We start from the raw sequence: 22,846 nt of genomic DNA on the forward strand, positions 1-22,846 counted from the left end.
GCTGAGCTGAGCAAAGGAGAAGTTTTGAGCAAGAGCCTTTCCCATTGCCACAGACAAAGCTAATAGATGACTGACAATTCTCATTACTCACAGTTCACGGGGCTTTTCTAATGGCCCTAAATCTCTGACAGTGATAAATGCTGTCATTAAGCCTACGTAAACAGTTGTTTTGAAGATGTAAAAGCCAAACACTTTTCCCTTCATCTTCTGAAAGCTGAGATGCATTGTAAAAATACACGTGGGGCTGAGGTATTATTAAAACTGGGTTTTTTACATTGGTTGGCTCTCTGGCTAAGACAAAACACAAGCGAGGCCCAACTAGAATGTTTGTAGAAGGTGCAAGGAGTCAGAACAGAAGAGCAAAGTGACTTGGATTATCCAAACTAATTTGCTTTTTTTTTTTTTTTTTTTCTCTAAAAGAAAGCAATTCTGCATTGTGTGCAACAGTTGGGAAATGCATCGCTTGAGGCTTACAGCGGTTGGCCAGCTTGGGTATCTCATAAGCCTCATGGAAGAGCTCTGAAACCTTTCATGAGTTGATTGTGTCACTTGGCAGAGTTCCTGTCATGGCTGTGAACCACATGTATTATCTAGCCTAATGCTTCCTGACTACCTGGAACGCAGAGGCAATTTTCATGTAGTTTTATGGCACTTATTTTTTAGTTTTTTGTTGTTGTTTTTTTTTTTTCTAGTTGAAAATACAAGACAGGTTGGTGAGTTTTTTTAAAATGGCTCTAAATACTGATGGTGACACACACCCTAATCATGTGCAATTTATGGCCTAAGGTTTTATGGCACTATAAATGTCTAAGTTGCCTGGAATCCTCCAGATGACTACTTTCGAAGTAGTGTAAGTGCTTAAATGAACAATGTTGCCAAGTGTATAAAATTCTACAAAATAACTTGATGCTTTGAATCCTTAAAGAGAACAGTGTCAATGAAGTGTGCTTTAATCTTTGCCTAATTAAGTTTGCTTGTTTGAGAACCACAAGTCCTCAATGCATGTGTTACTAATCCCCTGCCTAATCCAAAAATCTTTCCGAAAATGAATAGTTCTAACAAGATAGACATTTAGGTCAATAGAGTCTCTACTACTCCTTGCTGAGAGCAGGGAGGAGAAAGCTTAGCAGGCAAAAGCCCTCCTTTGAGCAAAATCTTTCCTGGCCTCAAAGATGAAGCACGGAACAAAGCTCAAACTTAAAATTTCTCCTGTAGCACCAGGAACTTCTGAAAATACAGTGAAACTGTATTTCAAACCTGACAGCACTTGCCATCAGGTAGGTGCTGTAGGATCAGTGGGATTCTCACCACTCTCTTAGCAAGCCCCTGAGAGTCTGTGCTCTGTCGGTAATTCTGCCTGTGCACCACTCATGAAATCCCACAGATACCATGTGGGCATAATCTTCAACCATTACTTCTCTTTGATGGGCACTGGACTGCCTGATTCCATATTTAGTGGTGTAAATGGACTCAGACCCAGCCTCGGTGGTGTAAACTGCCTCAGACACTGCCAGGGACTCTGCCATGAAGTCAGGATGTGGCCTGAAGCAAGGCAGAGCTTCTGTCCTGACCATCACGAAAGAGGTTGTTTGTACTGACCAGTGTTGAACTAAACACCCGACTTTGAGATAATATCTTCATATAGCATCCTAAATCCACTTATGCTTATTAAAATTCCAAGCTTTGGTGAGCGCATAAACTGCACAAGTAGCAGTTATCAGGGCTATGCAGCTGGTAAGTCTCATGAGTAAGTCAGGGGAAGAAGACACAGGGTGAGGCTGGTGTGTCTAGTTGAAGACTCTTGCTCATGTGCTGATTAGCAGTCACGTACCCTTCCTGCCCAGTGCTTGCCCTCATAGCTGCCTGTGATGAGAAGCTGGGGATCCCCTTGGGCACAATGTCTCCAGTCTGATAGGTACTGCCATACGAGGGAGGAATGTGTGAGAGGCAGATCTCCCTAGCGTCAGGAAGGATTTTCTTGTGCAGCCTCTGGCTCCTCTGATGAAATCGCTGCTGTTGTTACTGCCTCTCATCAGGGAATGGAAACTGTGAAAAGGTTTCTTTCAGGGTGTCTTGGTTCACCTCTTCCTTGGTCCTATGTAGGAGTTCTGCTTTTCCACCTCTGCCAGAGAGGGTGGTGTGCAGATGGACAGAGCAGTACTGCCTCAAACACGGGGTCCAACTACAAGCACAAGTACCAACTACAGGGTTCCCATAAGCAAGCAAAAGACAAGCTCCTCTGGATCCTTCATGAGTGAGAGAGGATTAGGGGAGCAGCTGTCCAGAGCATCCATCCAACTCCAGAGACCAGAGTCACTGGAGAGATACCAAAAATCAGTGGAAATCTAATAAAGAGGATTACAAGAGATGAGAAAAGGACCCTTGAGCTGGACTGGCCTCTCAATTTTCCTAAAATGTTTGTGCTGGGCATCCTGTGGTCCACAATGAGAGATTCTTCCCTCTTCTGAGATGTGGCCCATGCTTTGAGGTTCCCCTTTGTCTTCCACTATTCAGCAGATCCTGTGACTACTGTGGATGTGAGTTTGAGGAGAGTCTCTGTAATGTAAATTCATTTAATATAAAGACTGAAGACTCTTCTAGAGAAAGGTAACAGTGACTCTGAATTCCAATTGTCGTGGTTTGAGCCTGGTTGGCTGCCAACCACAATGCAGCAGCTCTCTCTCCCTTCCCCTCCGGCAATAAGAAGGGACAGAGAGCCAGGTTTGGGGTTCGAGATAGGACTGGGATGGGGAAAAAATCCCCCTTTATGATCACGAGCAAAAGGCAGACTCGTTAGGGGAAGAAAAAAAGAACATACATTTATTACAGACACTAACAACACATAACAGAGTAGGACAGTGAGAAGCATTGCCACATCTTGAGAACACCTTCCCCCCACCCCTCCCTTCTTCCCGGGCTCAGCTCTGCTCCCGATATCTCTACCTCCTCCCCCAGTGGCGCAGGGGCAGGGAATGGGGGGTGCAGTCAGTGCTGCCGCTTGCGCCATCTTCGGTGGGGGGATCTTCTGGAACTTGTTCCCCCTGCTCCATCGTGGTCCCCCTCTCACAGGAGACAGTCATCCACAAACTTTCTCCGACATGAGTTCCTCCCACGGGCCGCAGCGTTCCCCACACTGCTCCGTCGTGGGTCACTAACTTCCTCCGACTGGATTCCCTCCCACGGCTGCAGCCCTTCCCGAGCTGCTCCGGCGTGGGACTCCCCCGCATGCTGCAATCCTCCCAGCACTGAATTACAGCAGCGGGGCTGCCTTTTCCCACAAGACCCTGGCGTTCTTCGGGCACAGCACCTTGATCAATCAGGCGGAAGCCACAGGCCATACATCAATGTCTGCTCCACCGTAGATCTTCATGAATGGCAGGGGGGGACCGCCCTTCTGTCTCACCACAGGATACAGGGGGGTCTCTGCTCCGGCACACCTCCCCCCTCCTTTCTCCCTCCGTTCCTCCACTGACCTTGGCATTCACGCAGCTGCAGCAACTCCTCCTCACAAGTCCTCCTGCTCATCACCATGTCCCTTCTTAAATACTTTATCGCAGAGGCACAGCTGATTGACTCAGTTTTTGAGCAGAGGTGGAGCTGACTTGGATCTGGGGGAGCTTCAAGAAGCTTCTCACAGGGGGCCACCCCTATAGCCCCCTCCCCTGCCTCCAAAAAACTCCACCACTCACTCAAACCCAGGACACCAGTCTACTTCACCCTGCTCTGTTCCTCTCTTTCCACTGCCACCTGACCTCCCTTTTACTATGGTCTCTGGAGAACATGTTTCACTACAGTTGAAATTCATATCGGTGTCCACTGTTCTACTTTCATGGTGAGTCACATGTCAGTGGGAAAGGAGATGCTGCCAATAGTCTGGGACTGCTGCACCCCTGGGAAGGTAATGCTGGATGTGGGTACTGGTTGATGAGACTTCAAAAATGGCAGATAAAGCACAATGGGTGCAGAGCAGAGGCAGTCTGAGTTCTGTGACACTTCTGCTGAAGACAGCTGGATATTTCCTTTGTCTCGAACACGTAACTGAAAGACAAAGACAGGCAGGTGTGCCTTGATAACAAGGCAGACCTGGCTCCGCTTGAGTTCAGATTTCAGGTTATTTTTCCCTCCCCAGTCTGGCCACAGCTCAGAACAATTGTGACTGACTCCAAATGAAGTGTGGCCTTCAAAAATCTACATGTGGATTGAATACTCATCTGTACCAGTCTCTCAGAACTCCCCTCCTACTGCCTGCTGATCGGTGGATCCTGCAAGGGTTCCTGATCATTCAGATTCAAGCTATAGCTCTGCAAATCGACTTGAAGGCAGGGAGCTTCCACAGGCAGCTCTGCGCTGATCTCCCACCCCACCCTAGAGTGCTCAGGCTCCACAGGAGACAAGAAGGCTGTAGATGTCATATATCTATGACATCCGGAACCACAACCTGGATACCCAGCACCCCACCTGAACCTGTTGATGGAGTGGTGCCTCTCCCATCGCATCCTTGGCTTAACAGAGCCCTTAGGATTGATTTCACCAAGAGAGACACACTTGGTGACCGCTTCCTTGGTTACGCTTTGCCGTCATGTCCTACATACCTATAGTTTCAGCAGAGAGGGCCTGCCACGAGCACCTCTCAGATCACCAATGTCTGTGCTGAGTTATCCAACTAGATGGAAAAGTAATTTGCTAAGGACTTGGCTCACTGCCTGTTGTACAGGGGGGATATAGTGCTCAGGGATGCAGCTGCGGCCGCTGCAGAATGCAAAAAACAGGAGGTCTTGAAAGACTGGAAGATTTTCCAAACCAGGAGGAGGAGGACATATCAGTTTGTAGATGGCTGCTGCAGAAACCAGGGTCCAGCTGAGTAGGGGAGGTCTCTGAGGTAGAAGACAGCTGTGGAGAAGGACTGGAAAGAAGTGAAAGAATTTGTCTGGTAGAGATGAAGTGGATGAATGTCTGAAGTGTACTGAATGTCTATCAGTAACTATAAGCCAACATAAATGAAAAACCAAGTGAGGCAATACAACTTGCTAAACTGTTTAGGTTTGAACAAAAATAGAAACTTCACAGTTTTGTCATGTTAAGTCTGCACTGGAATAAAATAAACAAAATTAATTCCCTTAGCTTTGGCATAATATCAGTGCTGAGTCTGGCTCCTCTGGCATATTCTGCTGAGTGTAAGCCTGGCGTATCGGATAAGCTTACTCTTTCCCCCATCCCAATGGTATATTTCAAAATAGCAGCACAACTTCTTTCTAAAACCTTCAAATCTTTGTCTCACATATGGTTATATTAAACCTTTTGGCAGGCTGCTGTATTCAGCTTAAAGAGGGGACATCTACTTTTCTGAACTGTGCTGCAGGTTCCACTTCAAAAGCTAGATTTGTTTTTTAGTATCTCTGAAGAATCCATTTCTGATTCATTACTAAAATACAGCCAAGTCAGTGAAATGCCTTGTGCATATGTGGGGTTTTTAATGGGTTTTGAAGAATTTCATCCAACTGCTACACAGAAGTTGAGATCAACCTGTGACTGCAACGAACATGATCAACTGTAAAAGGCCATTCCAGCATAGCTGCCTGGGGTGCCAGCATTGTTAAAGGGAGATCTTTCTGCCAAAACTGTCTAGTCTAAAGGCAGATTTGGACTCCAGAGGAGATACTTCCAATTTCTAAGCAATGATAAACCATAATCCCTCTCTTCTGGGACCAGTCGAGGCTACCACCCCATGAGGGGGAAGACCCCATCCCCTCCATGACAGCCACTTTCCACAGAAGGGCTAAAATGGAGGAAAATCAAAATCTCAGCCAAGTGGGATGCATTTCCAACTGATACCTTTACCTGAGCGTGTCTAAATGTTCATCCAGTGTCTTGCTCAAAGCACCACATAACCCAAAGTGGGATGGGAGGAACTGTGAGGGGCTCTTGATTGCTTTTCAAGGCAGAGATTCTGGGGTCTGTTAGCCAGTGTCTGTCCAGCCACGGTGTCTGCTTTTCTCCAGCACTATCGGAATTGAAGACCCCGCTGTAAATGGTTTACACAGTGGTTTTGTGTCGGGACATGGCTCAGGGATGACAGATCACAGCCTGTGAGATCCCAACCTCCCTGTGCGGGTGAGCAGGAGACGAAAATCCCACCTTCTTTTGCACGGTTTCATGATGCCGCACAGGAATGGGGTGATCCTATGTCATCTGGGGAGAAGGAAAACCCTGTAAAAGCAAGAGGGGAAAAGTGGCCAGGGGATGAGGGCAGGGTGCTCTGTGAGGGAAGCTGCTGCCTCAGCCTCATGCCCACGCCCGGGTGACACCCCCAAGCTCACACTCCATTTAAACTGCTCATGTGTGTTTTGAGGGGGATGTCTGAGGTAAATTTTTGAGTTTTGAGCCTATCTCTGAGGTATGGGTTTTTCTTTTGGGGAGGGAGTTGTTTCTCCTCCAACACCTCGCTGATTTCTGCCTCTCTGTGATGGGGGGTGAGGGCATTGCTCCCCTCCCAGGGGCCGTGGGGTGCTGGCCTTGTTCGCTGAGGAGAAAAGGCTGAAGGGAAGGCTGGAGGACAGGAGAAGAGGGAGCACAGCTCTGGGCGGGACAGAGAGGGCGGGCGATAGCCGGGCACAACAGCTCCGTGCCTCAGTTTCCCCGCCAGCCGGGGTCCTCCCACCGAGAGGAGCACTAGGGGGCGCTGCGCTTTTGGGGGGGGGGGGGGGGAAACACAGCCATCAACCCCCCCCCGCCGCCTCTCTTCCCTCAGAGCCGCGCCCCTCGCTTGTCCCTCCCCCCCCCGCGTCTCCTAGCAACGCTCCCCGCCCGCCGCGCTGATTGGCTGGCGCCGCTACCGCCGCCATTTTCAAACCGCCGGTTCGCCGCCGCCGTCGCCATTATCAGCCGAGCGGAAGCGGTGCGGCTTGGTCCGGTGCCCGCCTTTTCCCCCCCCTTCATCCTCCCCCTCCTCTTTCCCCGGCGCGACTTGTCATCATGGAGGCAGAGCCCGTGGGTCAGAAGCCCCCTCGGCGGAGACGGGGCCGGGCCAGTGCCGGGTCCCGCGCCAGCCGCTCGCCGCCGGCGGACAGCACCCCTGGTGTGGCGGCCTCGGCCGCCTCCTGCAGCCGGTAGGAGCCGCGATCTCTCCCCCGTCCCCCACTCAGGGGTTGGAGCCCTGCCAGTGTCCCGCGGTTCCCCCTGAGTCGTGCGGGACCCCACTCTTCTGTCTCGTAAGGGGGCTGCTTAACTCCAGAGGACTCTACGCCCTTGTAAAGGGGGAAACCCCCGGCAGCTTGTGGGGGACCCCTCACCTTGCTATCTTACAAGGGAAATTCCCTCCCTCCGGCTGTACGGGACGCCCTTCTGTATCATAAGGGGAATTATTTTGCTGTAGGGGGCCCTTTGTCATACTACCTGATGAGATGGACACTTCTTTCCTTTGCCCTCCTCCCCCCAGGTTATAGGGGACACCTCCCTCTGTCCTATAAGAGAGGACAGCCCCCAGCCCATCCCTTCCCCGGCAGGCTTTCCCTTCTGTTTTATAAGCTGAATGTGTCCCCTGTAATTAGGCAAGGGGTCCACCAATATTCCATCTTATATGGTAAAAGTCAGGGAGGGCTGTTCCTCAGGCCATAACCGGTTTCCCTGCTTGTTCCTGTCCCATTAGGGGGGTAAGTTGCTCTTATCTCCACCCCTGCATGCCAAACTAACCCCAGGCTTTCGTGCAAAGACTTTCCTCCTCCCTCCTCTCTGGTGGTAGTGTCTGGCAGGCTGCCTACAACCCACACTAGTTTGGGAGAAGGAGGAGAGGATCCTTGTTGCTCCTCGGGGTGGAAATTATTTGGAGGTGGGGTGTCTCTTACTTCTGGAGAGACTGGCTGAGCCTCCAGGATCTCTGTAGGCCATAACACTGGATCAACTCCCTCTCCTGGACACGGGGAGACCCACTCCAGCTCCAGTGTCAGCCCTGGTTTTTACTGTGTTTTTTAAATCCCTATGTGTGCCATCTGTTAGTGTTGTTGTGATATGTTGAACTTGAGAGACTTTTCCAAGACCACCCAGTGAAAGAAACTGTTACTTCTTAAATTAACCTGAAGATCAGCTTATCTGTGTTGACCCCAATAATCTTACCTGGATGTGTTTATAAGCAGCTCATGCCTTATCAGCAGCTGACCTCTGAGTGACCCATGTCCTGCTGACTCGTATCTAGACAAACCCAGATTGATCAGCAGAGGCTTGTGTTTTCTGTTGCCCTCAAGGTTAGGAAATGACTTCTCCAGGTGTTCTGGTGATGTAGAAACCACCCATTTCTGACAAATGTGGCTCTAGTTAGCTTAGCTCAGTTTCTACCTCCGGATGCTATATTTGGGCAGAGGTTCACTCCTAGCTGTGATCAGGGTCTTTTCCTCACTGCCTTGCTTCTTTGCGCCTCCTGGGGGATTGCAGCCCTTTGCATCCCATTTGAATCCCAGTCTGGCAGCTGCTTGGGCTGGGGTGGTGAGAGATGCTCCTGCTCTTCCTCCAGCTTCATTTGTGCCATGGGAATGAGTGAGAGGAAGGTGTCTGGGGCAGTCCCTTGTTTTGAAATCTGAAATTCCCCACAAGCTGGAGTGGATGTTCTTTATTAGATGACTTAAATAAAAGCAGGGTAAACATTGATGAACTTGGTTTTTGTAATGGCTGGTTTTAGTAACCATTGTGTGTTCTGAATGTCAGAACATTTTAATGAACTTTTTAAAAGAAATGTTTTCATAGCAACATGCTTCAGTATCATCTTGAAGATCAAATTGTAGCTCCCTAATTAACACACTTGAAAAGCGTACCATAATTGAAGGCTTCAGTGATTTGATGAGGTGATGAAACACACTGGCTCAGTTTCTGGGATGGTCACGCATTCCTTTGTGAGGCTTGTCTGTGTGGAGAGGCCCTGGGAAATTATGATAAAATTGGGAAAGGAGTTTATGCAGATAAGATGTGTGTGTATTAAACCTTCATCTGGAGACTCACAAGGAAGAGGATGCCAGCTCAGCACCTAGATGTGGTCTTGTGATGTAGATAGATAATTTCAAGAAGTCACTGGCTTGAGGCTTGTTTACAGAATAATAGAAAAGTTTAACTGGAAGTGGCTTCTGGGAGGTCTCCAGTCCAACACCTGCTCAAAGCAAGGCCAACTTCAAATTTAGGTCAGATTTAACTCAGATCGTTGGCCAGGTAAGCTTCAGAAACAACCAAGGACAGAGATTTTCTTACCACTCTGGGTCCGTTACAGAGTTTGACCACACTCATTGCGGGGGAAAATATTTTTCCTTCTGTCTAATGAGAATTTTCCTTGCTGCAGCTAATGCATGTTGCCTCTTTTCATTCTGCCATACATGCCCAGGAAGGGTCTGTCTCTGGCTTCTCTCTACCTACTTTTTATGTAGTGGTAGACAGCAGTTAGATCCCCCTGTGTCTTCACCCAGGCAGAGTGAACTCGCTCTCTTTTGATCCATCCTATGCTCCAGCCCCAACACTATATTGTTTGCCCCTTGGCTGGACATGTTCCAGTTGTTGATGTTTCTTGTACTGGGAGGCCCAAAGCTGGACCCATTATCCAGGTGGGATCTCACAAATACTGACTGGCATCATCTGACCTGCTTGCTGTGTTTTTGCTACCCTAGCAATGCAGAGCCAGCCATCTTGCTGCAAACCACTAATAACAGAATTTAAATTGTTGAATCCCTTTGGCTGTTGGGGAAGTGGCAAACAGGACAGAGGGATAAGGTTTGGGTGCTTTTTTTTGGTTTTTTTTTTTTTTGGTTGGTTTGTTTGGGTTGTTTTTTTTTTTGTTTGTTTGTTTTTGTTTTTGTTTGGGTTTTTTTTTTGTTTTGTTTTAGTTTTGGTTTTGTTTTGTTTTGTTTTTTTTTAAGAACAAAACCAAACAAAACACCCCAATCTGGAAGCAGTTTGGGTTTGTTGAAACCACTTTAGCCAAATGTGTCGTGTTTGAGTGGTCCTGCTACTGGGCTCAATTCTTGAGCTTTAAGCCAGTCTAACCTTGCATGGGTTAGTATATGTTACTGTGTGATTTTCCTTGTTAATGGTGACTGTATCTATCCACCTGTTGTGGACAGGTTCAGTACCTGAGTCTCTAGCCTAGGACAGGCAAGAACTGTTTGCAGTGTTTGTGTTGTGAACTGGCAGCCTGCTGTGCAGGGCTACTCTTAACAGAAAATCCATGAGCTGGGGGGTTGAATTCAAGCTGGTCTTCCAAGAGAAACATATGGGGCACCAAAGTAAAGGCTCCTACTCCCTAAGCAAGCACTTTTGCACTAGAACATAAATATATTTAAACATATGCATGATAAATTACCTCACTCCCCTTGTTAATTTGCCTTAACCTTGGGAGTGTGTGCACACAAGCATGAAAAATTTTGTCTCCAGCCCTGTAATCTGACCCTAGAGGAGTCCTCTGCCCACCAGCCTGATTTTAGTCAAGTATCTGTCCAGGCAGAAACAGAACTCTAGTTGCAGGCCTGAGGCTACTGATTGAGAGACTCTGTGAATGCACTAAATATGTTCAGCAATGTTTGAGGGCGAGGTAATGTCCTTTATTAGGCATGTCCTCTTGTAGACCCTACCTTGCTTTTGTGCCCTTAGACTCTCACAGGTACAGCATTCCTGAATAGTCTCAAATCTGTTGTTTCAGTTAAGGTTTTTTTAAGTATTCATTTGACTTTCATAGGAAGCATCAAGTTTCACTTCTGTGATGCTACAGAATTCCTGACACTTCCAAAAGAGGAGTATGTGTCCAGGGAGGTGTGAAGAGATGTGGTTTGGACAGAGTATTTGTCGTCAGTCTCTTGTCTGTGTAATGCCAGAGTTGTGCCTAAAAAGGGAGGAGACAGTTGATAGCATGCTAGAGACAGTGACTTCACAGTTATGAACAGCGAGAATTTCCTTTGATAGCTCTGATCTGGGGACTCCTTTAATATTTTATAGATTTCCATTCACCTCTTTCCCCCATTGGCAATACCACTGTTTCTCTTGCACAGCAATGTGAATCAGGTTTAAGGTATAAACATGAGAGGTAATTGCTCTCTTGAACACAGGTAGAGGAAGCTACAGAGTGTGTCCAAAGAGCAGCAGTCCTGAAGGGGGAGCAAGGAATGGGTTTCCCAAGAATGAATCCTCTCTGTTGCCAGATAGTTTCTGACCCTGAATCAGACAGTATTACTAGTTGATGGATGAGTGTTTCTCTGAACCTGCCCCCCCCCCAGCTCTGGCAGCTAGAAGACAAGAGAAAAATTGCAGGTAGGCTTCTGGGACAGATAAAAGGAACTTTGTTTTGGGGTTTGTTTGCTCTGTAATCTTGTTCCCAACGTCATAGTTTATCTAGTCTCAAGGTGAATCCAGGTGAAGCTGACAGCTCAGGGGCATGTTATCTCTTCTGAGGTAACACACACAAATAAAGCAGCAAGTCCTCGCTCCTGCCCCAGACGTGGTATCTAACCCCAACTTGCATCTTGCATACATCTTTTGCCAAGCTGCACGAGCCAGTGTGGAGGCTGGCTCTGGAGAAGCTTCATCCAGCTGGGATGGCCCAGCACCCTGCTGGGAGGAGACAGGTACCCTCCAACCCCAGGCAAGCTAAGAGCTTGCAAAATATTTTTATCTTTGTCCAGAGTCAACTGTTCTCTCATATCTAGAAACATACTGGAGCTTTCATACTGCAGAAACACCCAGAGGCAATTGTGCAGGGTTGGAGTACTGCTGTGCTGAGCTTCTGGGGATAGAGATGGGCTGTCAAGTCACACATCTAATTAAAGCCCTACCTCACACTCCCCTTCTTGAGTGTCTGCATCTTTGGTAGTACAAAGCCACAGCTCTTTTCAACCACTGATCCCATGACTTGCATGTGGTGTTGTGCCAGTTCTGTGATCTGTTGGTACTTGCTCAGCACCTGGGGTCCCAGACCTTGTAAAGACAGTGCAGTTCTGAACAAGAGACAGCGATGTGTCACTCTGAGACAAGCTATCTGCAGTGGGAAGAGAGCTGTGGCTGATTGTACGTATTCATCTACTTGTAAATATTTTAATTGTAACCATCACTTCTTAGTAGTTATTCAAATGGGTTTAATCCCAATTAACGAGATGACTTTGTACGGAAGGATAAAAAGAAACTAGTGGTTTTATGTAGGTCACGTTAGGGTAGAAGGTGGAAAAGATGCTCAGTTGTCAAACTGCAAGCAAGGGGTGTTGTCATGGTAAGCCCCTGAGCAAAAGGTGGTCTGAAGCAGGCTGACTGGTGTTGACTTGAGAAAGCAAGGACAAACAGCTTCTCTCGTGTGATCAATGCATGAGGCTAACAAAGGAGCTTGGTAGAGTAGCAGGTGTCGGGGAAGAGCCGAGAGTCTGGTTTTAGGTTTTCTCACAGATGGTGCAACTGTGAACTGCTGCCAAAGGTGGGGTCTGGGTTTCCCAAACCAGCTCTGTTCCTGCTGCTCTCCTTGAAGTAGTCCCAGTCACTGCGTAGCTGCAGGGTGAACTGAGTAGTTGGTTTTCTGTTGAACCTGTACCCCAAAAAAAGTGAAGTTTTAAGCTTAATCAGCAGCTGAACCACATTTCCTTATGGCGATGGGATTGCTGAATTAGGCTTGCAGGGATCTGGCTGGGAGGGAGGGAGAAAGGTGGCCTTTTTTGGTGGCAGCCAACAGTCACACTGGAAAGGTGTAATACAAAACAAGACCCTTCACTGCAGCCCCTGCAGGAGGTTTCTCAAGAGGAGGTTTGTTTCTGTAGCAGAAACAGGAGCAAAGAAGCTGATTGTCCACATGGGAGAGGGATGGGTTTTAAGGAAGCATCTGAAGAGAGTCCTTGGTGAATGTTTACATATTAAAAAAAAAAAAAAAAGCTTTTTAAAATCTTCCCTGATCACCCGCTTGTTCTGCACAATCTGCAGTAAACTCAACTGGCTTTTATTTATTCACTATACACATTTATACCATTTAAAGTCATTTGTTTGCTAGCCAGTGACCTAACACTCTTGTGAAGGCCAGGTGTTTTTGATGGTAATGGCTCTCTCTTTTCTTCTCCCTAATTATGGCTTTTCTGAAATGAATGTTTGTTTGCTCTTGATCTCTGCTGTGATTAAAGCCTATATTCCATCAGACTTTCTTGGGCTGGTGAAATAGTAATGAAGAGTGCAAACATACACTTTTCCTTCCTATTATCACATCAAAGTTAGCACAAATGGAAATTTCTACTCCACTGAAGAAGGTAGCTATTAAAATGCATCACTTGAACATAATTGGAAGCTACAGTGTAGCTTTCAGAAAATGTCTGGAGGCTCTTGCGTTACCACTTTTTTTTATTCCAAAAGAAGGCTGTGAGTGTCTGGGTCTGAGTGTGTTCAAGGCACAGTAGGTTTATGTGCAACCACTTTAGTCAGTTGTCCTTCCATAGGCCTCAAACACGCAGCTCACAGGAGACAGGTAACGCTGCAGAAGCCATGCTATCCTAAACTGTGCATCCACATTTTGGCCTGAAGTTACTGTAAGAGGATGCTGATACTGTGGCAATTGTTCCTAAAAATCAAGTAATGGTTTGGGGTTTAACCCCACTTGTGTACTTTGATACTTGTGCTTCTCCTCAGTTATCCTTTGCACAAGAACTCCACGATGTTTTGGGAACTGGAGGAGGGCTAGGAACAAAGTATCCCTAAAACTGAAAGGTTTCACAGTGATAGCAGAGATCTTGTGACTCTATTTTCATCTTCTATAAACTGTTTTTCAGCGAAATAGCTAGTACCATTTTAAGGGTCATGTCTCTTTCCGTACACTTTGAATGTCAGAGGGTTTATTAAAATCCACCAAACTGGACTGAAATCCTGACCTGAATAGGCACCTACTAACAACTACTGGTGTGAGGGTACTCTTCTACCTGGTGTTTTTCTGGAAGGGACAAAAGCTGTGAGCATACCTGACTAGTCAGCAGCACAGCTCTGGAAATAGTTCCAGGGTTTTTTTGTTAGGATGTGCAAAAAGTGTTAAAACACAGGCAGAATGAATACAACAAGATGAAATATACAGTTCATATACTTTCGGTGGCCTCTGAACAAGTACCTCTAGAAAATGGTAGTGCCTGTGGGAATGCTCTTCCACTCCCAGTGCAGCTTGGTGTTTCTCAGTGCTTGGAGATGCTGAAAACAAATGAAATTTCTCATCAGGAAATGAGATGAGGTTTGGGGGAAGACAGACCCACCTGTAAAATCATTCAGAACTTGCTTTTTCTAAACCATGGGCTGCTGCTTTCCCAACCTACATGGCAAGTGCCACCAGCCAGTTATTAAATTCAGCACTCTCAACGTCCCTCTACGTGAATGTTGGTTGTGGGTAACACCAGTCTCTTAATTACTGTATGCTGATGATAGCCTGCTTGTTATTGTCTTGTAAAACAGAAGTCACGCTACACTTACCAAATAATTATCTTCACTCACAAATCATTATCCTCAACATCCAGTTGTTTAAGCCTAGCTATTACTGCTTCAATTAATATTTTCAGGGCAAGCTCATCACAGATGTCTTGCAGAATGCTCCTTTCAGATAAATAACTCACAGTGGACGAAGAGAGGGTATTATTGCCAAGCCTAGCCAACTTCAGTCCTGCAAGACAAAAGATAAGGATAGCATCTCTCCTGTAAATGAGCCCTTCAGTGCTTTTGCACCCAGTGAAGTAATTTCTCTGTGTGGTGAAAGTTTATTTTCTACAGTCAGGGATCTTAACTCTTAGCTGTCTCTTCTGACCCAGGTATCAGGCAAAGGTTGGGATAAGCCCACTGCAATGACATGGTTTGGTGTGATGGGGAGAAGACCTCACTCTTCCATGTTTTACTTGTGAGTAGCTGCAGTAGTTCTTAAGAAGAAAACCAAAGCACTTAATCAAATGCACTTGCAGCAGAGATTGGTATCGCTGTCTTGGTATCAGAGGCAGATTGTCAAAATATTCTTTTCAAAATGACAAATTATATTGATGCCTAAATTTCCTACTTGGATAGGAATAGAGCGTAGAGGTGATGCTTCCTGCAATTGCAAGCGACAGTGCAATAGAGCCTACAAAATGTCTGCTTCGTGCCCCTTCACTACAGACTACACACATTTCCAGATCCCCTGAGCAAGTTCAACAGCTCCTGGTTATGATCACTGATCTCCTGCAATCTTCTGTGGAAAGAGATGAAAATCATTAACACTATTGGTCTCATATAAAGATTAACATGTGAAGAAGAGCTTTATGAAATGGGCCTTGCTGCTTTTGCAGGGAAAGGCCAAGAAAAAGCAACTAGTCCTTACAGTCCTGCTGATCTGGCCAAGGAAGAACTGACTGATTCCAAATGGAGAACCATTTCCCTGAAATCATGCAAGTGAGACTATCCAGGCATCTACCTTGGTTATCTTGATTTTAGGAGGAGACTCTGCATGTCTTGACTATGTCCTGTGTTATCAGAGGAAGATGAAACAACAGAAAGCTGGTCTTTCTCAAAGAACCGAGTCTTGCATCTGTAATGCAAGAGACAACAAGTAAAGGCAGGCAAGAGAGCACAAGAACAGGAGAATTTGAAAGGAATGGAAGAATTACTGTGTTGGACACTGTAGAGGGTAGATAGTCTGAGACTACATGGGGAAAAATCAGAATTCAGCTAATCAAGAACAGCAGAAAGTTAGCAGCCTTCCCTCTAAGTAATGGTAGTGGGCACAGGCTTCTTTGTGGATAGCAGTGGATGTAGTGTGAGGAGCTTTAAAATGAAGGCAAATATGTGTGAAGACAAATACAGGTGAGGCTGGAGCATACAGAGACAAATAATGTTGCTAATATGGAGGACTAGGAAATTATTTTTGTAGAGGTTTGCTGAAGAAGTGTATACTGTTGTCCTGTATACTTGCTAAAGTTGGGGAAAGTGTTACATCAGTAATATACCCCAACAGGGATCAGCTTAGCTGTTGGGAAAGGGTGCATCTACTCCCAACAACCACTTATTTTTGCCAGAACAAGGTTTAGACATATGCTTAAATGTGAGGTCCAAGTCATACCAAAGTTATTTTGCCTCTTGATATGTATTCCACTGCCAGAGAGGCAGCCTGATGTACCATGTATGCTGCTACCACATTAGACCTCAAGTCTAATGAGCTTGGATGAGAACAACCTATGGGTAAAAGAAAAGCTTGAGTTGCGAAGGAGAAAAGACCCGGTCTTATTTACTTAATCCTCTCCTCAGCTTCAGAAACATAACAGAACTTGTACTTACACCTCTAGTGAATAAAAAGTTGTAAGAACTTGAGCTCTAACTGTCTGGGAATGTGGAGACAGTGCTTCAGACCAGCATCCTGATGCTTTGGTGCTTTCAGTCATGCTGAGTGGATGAAAAAACAGCACAGATTCAAGGTGCATCTGCTTCCCTGACTGCCCTAGCTTCACACAAAATCCTTGAAACGGTTGAAATTGAAATATTCCACCAGCTCCCATTGCTTGCTCTTAACCCTTTGAAAGGGTTTTAACTCCCAGATCTGCTTCCAGAGTGTTTTCAAGAGCTCAGACTGAAAAGAATGGGAAAATTAGTTTCTTGACAAGTTTTTTTTTTTTCTTGTCTAAATCAGAGATGAAAAATGCAAAGACTGCTTCCAAAAAATCTTTTCCTGTAAGGGCTTCTAATTATCAAATCACCTGGCATTCATTCTCACATGCTGGCATGCAGGTTTCCAGGTGGTAGCCAACAAACCTCATGCTGCTCTTGGTGTGCCTGCTAGAGACATCTCAGAGCATTCTAAGGCTGGCAGGGAGCAATATGTAAGGAGAGACCATTACTTCTGGTAAATATAGCTAAGCAAATTACTGAAGGAGGCGAGGAAAAGCAACAGCTTCGAAGCCCTTCTGCTTTTCCACAGAGCTGGTATTTGAGTTTAATAGAGTGCTGGGCATGTCAAGTAGGGGCAAAATTGTTGTTAACCTACAGAATTGCCTGTCACATGGATAAGATTTAATGTGCGATACTCTGCACAGGAGGGTTGGAAATGTGAGTAGGTTTGAGAAAGCAGAGTGCTGTAGCACTGTGGCAGCTCTCTGCAGGGCTAGACCCAGGTATCTTTGTGAAAGGGAAGGCTACAGAGAAAATAAAGGGGTAGGAAGAGAGGAGGAGAAGCTTGTACAGGCTGAAGAGGAGGCATTTGCATGTCTGCTGGGAGAACAAGAAGACTCTGCTGCTGCTTCACCAACAGAGAACTTGTGGGACATCTTCAGCTTCTACTCTTGGGTCAAGCTTTTGAACTGTCAGAGCTGTGTACTTTATTCACATTGTTCCTATTACTACTGAGCTAAGTGTTCAATATTCACATTTGACATCATACCAGATGTTAAGGCTTTCCGTTTCTGTTGTATTAGGAAGATTTTGCTTAATTTCTTTTGGTTTCAATTCTCAGGGCAGCTTTTTGTCTTGCCAAAGTTATGCCAAGTGAAAAAAAAGTAGGATTTGAAAATGTTTCTTCTTCTGGGTTTGATTTTCAGGAACCGTTTACATGCGGAAGGATGTGAGCAAATGCCTTAGACCATTTTTCAGAAGTGCCAAAGTAGATGTTGTGCACTAAAGTTCCCTTTGGCTCTTATGAAGTAATAAATCTGCCAAGTTGGCTTTCTTTTCCACTTCACAGATGCAGTTTCTTTTAATACAGTCACACAAAAGAAATGCAAAATACTATTTGGCCTTTCTCATGTATTCAGGAGGGTGAGTTTTTTCTTGAATTTAGCTTATTAAAATATTAGGGTGGTTATGTTACCAGTATCAATTTTAACAGTACTCAGGATAAGCTATAGATAAACTTTTATTTCCTGAAAAGAAAGATTTACTCAGTCCTTGCTGATCTAAAACATGGGAATATGATATGCAGTTGTCTAGATCCACATATATTAAAAGCATGGAGAAATGGTTCAGAAAATTTTAGTGTGCATGTCTAATAGCTACAGATTAACCTGTGAATCTTTCTATAAGAAGGTAATGAACAAGCACTAACTTAAAAATGTATTAACATAATTTTATCAGTGAATGATTCCTGAATAGGGGCTTGCTTATCTTTTCTGGAGGCTTGGAGAAAAACAGCTGGGGGTAACAGATTTTTTTAAGATATTTATTTATGTATTTTATGAGGTGATAAGTATGAAAGTGGTATCTTTTGGCAGTTGTGGATGTTGCTCTCTGTGGTAGCAAGCACAGGTTGGGAGCCTACGACTGAGAGTACATAAATGAGGGAGGCATGCTGGTGAAAGACAGAGTTTAGATCTTAGTTGTAAATCTTGAATGGACCCACAACCGCCTGACTTCTTATGGACACTGATTGTACTGAGAAGTTGTCATTACTATTTGATTTCCCGATTTGCAAATCTTGTTGAGCTTTTCAGCAACGCTTTTCTTCTAAGACGTTACTAAGATTTCAAAGCGATGCACAGGTGAAAATATGACCTCACTGAAATGGTGAAATTCCTGGTAAATTCCGCGATTTTACCATAGTATTCCAGAATTTTGCCCTAGACTGCTTTGTACAATAGATTCATTTCAAGTGCCAGTCAATTTGACAGCCATGGAAACCTCCCATCTTGGCTGACCTGCAAGGATTTCCTCTCTGGATACTGGAAGAATTTCAACCTTACTGTAAAAGCTTGTTTTCTAGCTCTGCTATTAGTTGGATAAAGTTACTTGTTGCCTTCTATTTTTTCCCCTTTCCCCACTCTCTTCCTTTTCTGTCAGATCTGCCTGTGTATTTTATACTTCTGCATCAGCTTTAAATCTGCTATTATCTGTGGTGTTGCTCTGAAGGAACAGCAGGAAACATGGAGTCTCTGGTGAGTGTCAAGCCACTGCAGCAACGAAACTTAAAGGAAAGTTTCAAAATGCCCAAGGAAGAAAAGCAGCGATAAGGCAGCCCTGACAATAATATGTGGAAGGAAGAACTCTTCCCAGAAAGGAACATGATAGTGAGATGAACAAACACTGGGAAGGAATGGGGTGAGAGAAGCAAAATGATTATATGAAGGTTTCCCTAAAAAATAATTTCTAAGTGGGGAGGAAACAGCTGGTGAAGATCCTGAGACTGCTGAGGTAAAGCTGTTAATGAGGATGGAGAAGCCTTTTCCCCCCAGTGTAAACCAGTTGAAGATTAGACAGTGCTTAAGCTCGATATGGACAATTCTCAGGGAAACTAATGGAATTTGAGTACTTGTATTCCTTTTACACTGGCAGTGTTTGCTTTTTGAGAGTTAAAAGATGTAAACATCTGAATGTTTACACTGAATTCTTACTTAAATACACTGAATTCTTTAATTAATTCTTTAATATACTGAATTTTTATTTAAATATCAAAATTCTGCTTACAGGTAATGAGTTTTCATGTTGCCATCAGAGCTGTTCTTGAAGAGAGTGTCTCTTGTACAACATGGGCCTGTATTTAGTGTGGGTGTCCATAGCAGTGAAGCTGGCACCCTGATGGCTTTTACTGCTCTAATTGAAGGGCCTTCTAAAAAACTGAAATGTAAGTGAATGCAGGAATTACTTCATCTGCTAATCAAGACTAGCAGCTGGATATAAACATAAAACACTCCAGATTAAGAAAATGCATCCACTGGATCCTGACAAAGACTCAAGATATAGTTTGTTCAATTTGAATTTGGCTTGGAAACAAGTAGTATTACCTGAGTTCTTCCTCAGATGAGTTTTGTCTTGCAAGAGTTGGCCCATGTGCCATCTTCCACAGATGGGGATGGCTGTCACTGAAGGATTTCCGCTTTGCATTTTACAGGGAAAAATACCCCCTGCAGTGGAGTGCCATGGAGAACTGGGCCTTCAGTAAATGTAGGAGTGTGTCGTCAGCAGGCAACCACTGCTTTACCTTGTGCGTGTCTTCACAGCCATGCATTGTCAGTATCCCATTCAAGTGTGACTTTGTCACCTCCAGACAAGCCCTGAACACAAAGGCTGCAGGCTTGAGCTTAGGAAATAGATTCATCTTCAAAATTACACCATGTCATGCTATTAACATACCCAGTGAGCTGGTGAAGATCGCAGGTGAAGGTTTATGACTTGCTTCCAAATAGGATTTTAAATGGTCATTAAGTTTGTCCTCCTAGCTGCACATCTTCCTCAATTCCCAGCTTTTTTATTCTTTCACCAGTCCCTGGAAAGCAGCTGCAGTTTCATGTAGAGTCACATGCCTAAATACATACGTTGTTCTTTTAACAGTTTAAAATTCCTAGCTTCGTTGTTTCAGCTGGGGTATCTCATCCCTTTGCTGTGAGAAATGTAAATAATTCTTCAGTTTCTCTGCACTTAAAATTACAGGTTGCCAGCGAATCTGTTTAACTCTGCAGTGCCATAGACTTGGTGGTCCCACAGTTACCACATCCTGGTGAGAGGGGAAGTACCTTATTAAATGTGCTATCATAATTGTAAGTAATTATCTGACCAAACCTTCAACTTTACCTGCAAATGGACAGGAAGGTAGGCTTGATCACAGGCCCTGACTTCCCAGTGCCTTGTCCTCCTGAGGCAATTTTATTTAGGGCTACTTTGAAGTCTTTCAGAAATTAAAGCGAGGACAGATGCCCTCCCAGTAGTCTTAACAGGGAGAAAAACGGCACAGATTATTTCAGAGCTGACTGTCAGATGTTTGGATGGAGCCCAGATGAACAAGGTGATTTCTTTGTTCCTTGAGCAGGACCCCATGCTTGTCAACAAGTTCAACAGCAGCATTTACACCCTGAAGAAGGGTGGAAAGTGTATCTGTGCAGTCCCGACCTTAAAGGCTTTGTGCGGCAAGCACCTTCCCTCTTCCATTCGGATGGTTCACTGCTCACCTTTATTCTTGATCTTTATTTTGGTGAAGCCAACGAAAACGCAGACTTCAACAACAACAAAAAAGGCATAAAGCCAATAATGTAGTTAGAATTGCAAATCCAGGGGGGCCCCACCTTATGTGGAGGAGTAGTAACAACCTTGGCTAAAGTTTTCTGCATGTTTTAGCAAGCAGTCCCAAGGACAGACAGTAATGCAGACTAGTTTCCTATGGAGCCAGCTTGCACTTGGATTCTCTGATGTCTTTTTCTCCCCACCTCCACAGCTGAGGTGTAACAGTTCATTCATAATGTGCAAAATCGAGAGAGAAAGGTTAAAAAAAAAAAAAAAAAGGCATATAGAGATCAAGTTCTTGAGTCAAGGCAATGGAGGTACAGTCTATTAGGAAAGGTATAAACAGGCTTACCTGCTGCTGGGGGCTTGGGCCTTCCTGGGCTATGATCCCAGAGGTGACTGAGCATCATTTGCATCCTGCTGATTCTGCCATGCAAAACATGATGTGTGGGGTGGCCGGGCAGCAGGAGCTGCTGCAGAGGAGCTCTTGGGAAGGCAGAGACCTTATAGTGCCATTTGGAAAAGGCTCAGGCTTCTCCCTTTTCTCCTCTATTTTTTTCCTCTGTCTTTCTGGAGTGCTGTTACCACCAGGAGTTTTCTTCTCGCAGTGTCCTCCTGCACTGGAGCACACACAGAGAACTCCAGAGTTTGGAATAAGGGACTCCAGAGCAGCTGCTAATGCTGGCTCAAGCGTTACTTCCTTTTCGGTCCCTTCAGGAGCTGTCAAGCACGCAATGAAATCCTCTCCCTCTAGGTGTCACCACCAGATTGGGAAATGGATTTTTTTCCTCCTTTCAATCTGATTTTGAGTTTGATTTACAATAAATTGACTGGTTAGGCTACATTTGGGATTTTTGTTTTACTGAGTCAAATGGATAGTGCTTCCCCACCCAGGATGAAAGGAAATAATTGCTTGAATACTACAGACTAACTTTTTTTTTTCCTTTCCCACACTGAATTAATATTCTTCCATGACATACTCTCTGTTGACCGTGGCCTTTTCCTAAACCATTCAAACTCACTCAGCTCAGAGGTGACTTGGGGGGAGAAAAGCAAGCAGGGAACCAAAGCACGTGAAGGCTCCTGGACACCCTGGGCTCTCAGCATGCGGGTGGGCTGGAGGAGGCACACAGCAGGGCTGGGAGTGTTCATCACCTGTGTCTTCACTTAAAAGCTCTTCTGCAAAGTTGTCTGGGTGGTTCCAGATTTCTTTCTGAGAACCCAGATTATGTTAGTCTTTGACATCAGAGAGACCACAAAAGCCTGTTGCATAAAGTTACAATTAAGCTGATTTCCCTCCCCCGCACACGTGAAGGTCTTAAGACTTTGTAACTGCTTCCATATCTTGCTCAGTGAGAAGAGTCAGTTACAGCTCTTGGCTTAGTTTAAACCTCTAGGTGCAAGGTTTTCCAGTGAGCCTAAGTGATTTAATTCCCATGGGTGACTTTTTGTTGTGTTCATGAGTCCCTTAAACTGGCTGGAAAGCATCACCCAGAGCATTGGAAAGCACTAACTAATTAGCAGCCTGTGCTCAAAGTCCTTCACGAATGACACTGCTATTAGTTTCAAGGGACTTTGCACTCTGTACAGTGATCTTTCAAAGCAGTGGGCCTGAGCAGCTGACTTTGTTAGAACTGTTTCACAGAGGGGTCAGCTTCGAAACTCAGCAGTTAAGGACAGACCAAAGCTGAAGCAGAAGTGCTGACTTTCAGCAAAATGTCTATTAACCACAACACAGCCTGGCCTCTGGCTTGCCTGCCTAAGAGGCTGCCAGCTGCTGTTGGTGTCACGTCCCCTTCCCTAAGGTGGTTTATATCAGTAAAATGAGTTGGTGTTTTAACTTGTGCTGTATCAACAGTTGGGAAAGAAGGTGCTCTCTGCAATAGGTGAAGTGTTGAGATGCACAGTGTTGTCAATGGAATAGTCCTTATCATTGTATCAAGCCATG

The 22,846-nt window shown here is 45.2% G+C and overlaps 1 protein-coding gene across 1 annotated transcript in view; it reads left to right on the forward strand.

Moving 5' to 3' along the window:
* The first annotated feature begins 6,896 nt into the window (after window positions 1–6,896).
* NET1 (neuroepithelial cell transforming 1) overlaps window positions 6,897–22,846 on the forward strand; it is a 55,502-nt gene continuing 39,552 nt past the window's right edge. Inside the window, exon 1 of the mRNA XM_032986749.2 lies at window positions 6,897–7,106. Within this exon, the coding sequence (XP_032842640.2) occupies window positions 6,973–7,106 (134 nt within the window). The 5' untranslated portion in view covers window positions 6,897–6,972. The remainder of the gene's footprint in view (window positions 7,107–22,846) is intronic.

Source organism: Tyto alba, unplaced genomic scaffold (genome assembly GCF_018691265.1).
Source record: "Tyto alba isolate M040663 unplaced genomic scaffold, T.alba_DEE_v4.0 Super-Scaffold_2, whole genome shotgun sequence".
Taxonomy (NCBI): domain Eukaryota; kingdom Metazoa; phylum Chordata; class Aves; order Strigiformes; family Tytonidae; genus Tyto; species Tyto alba.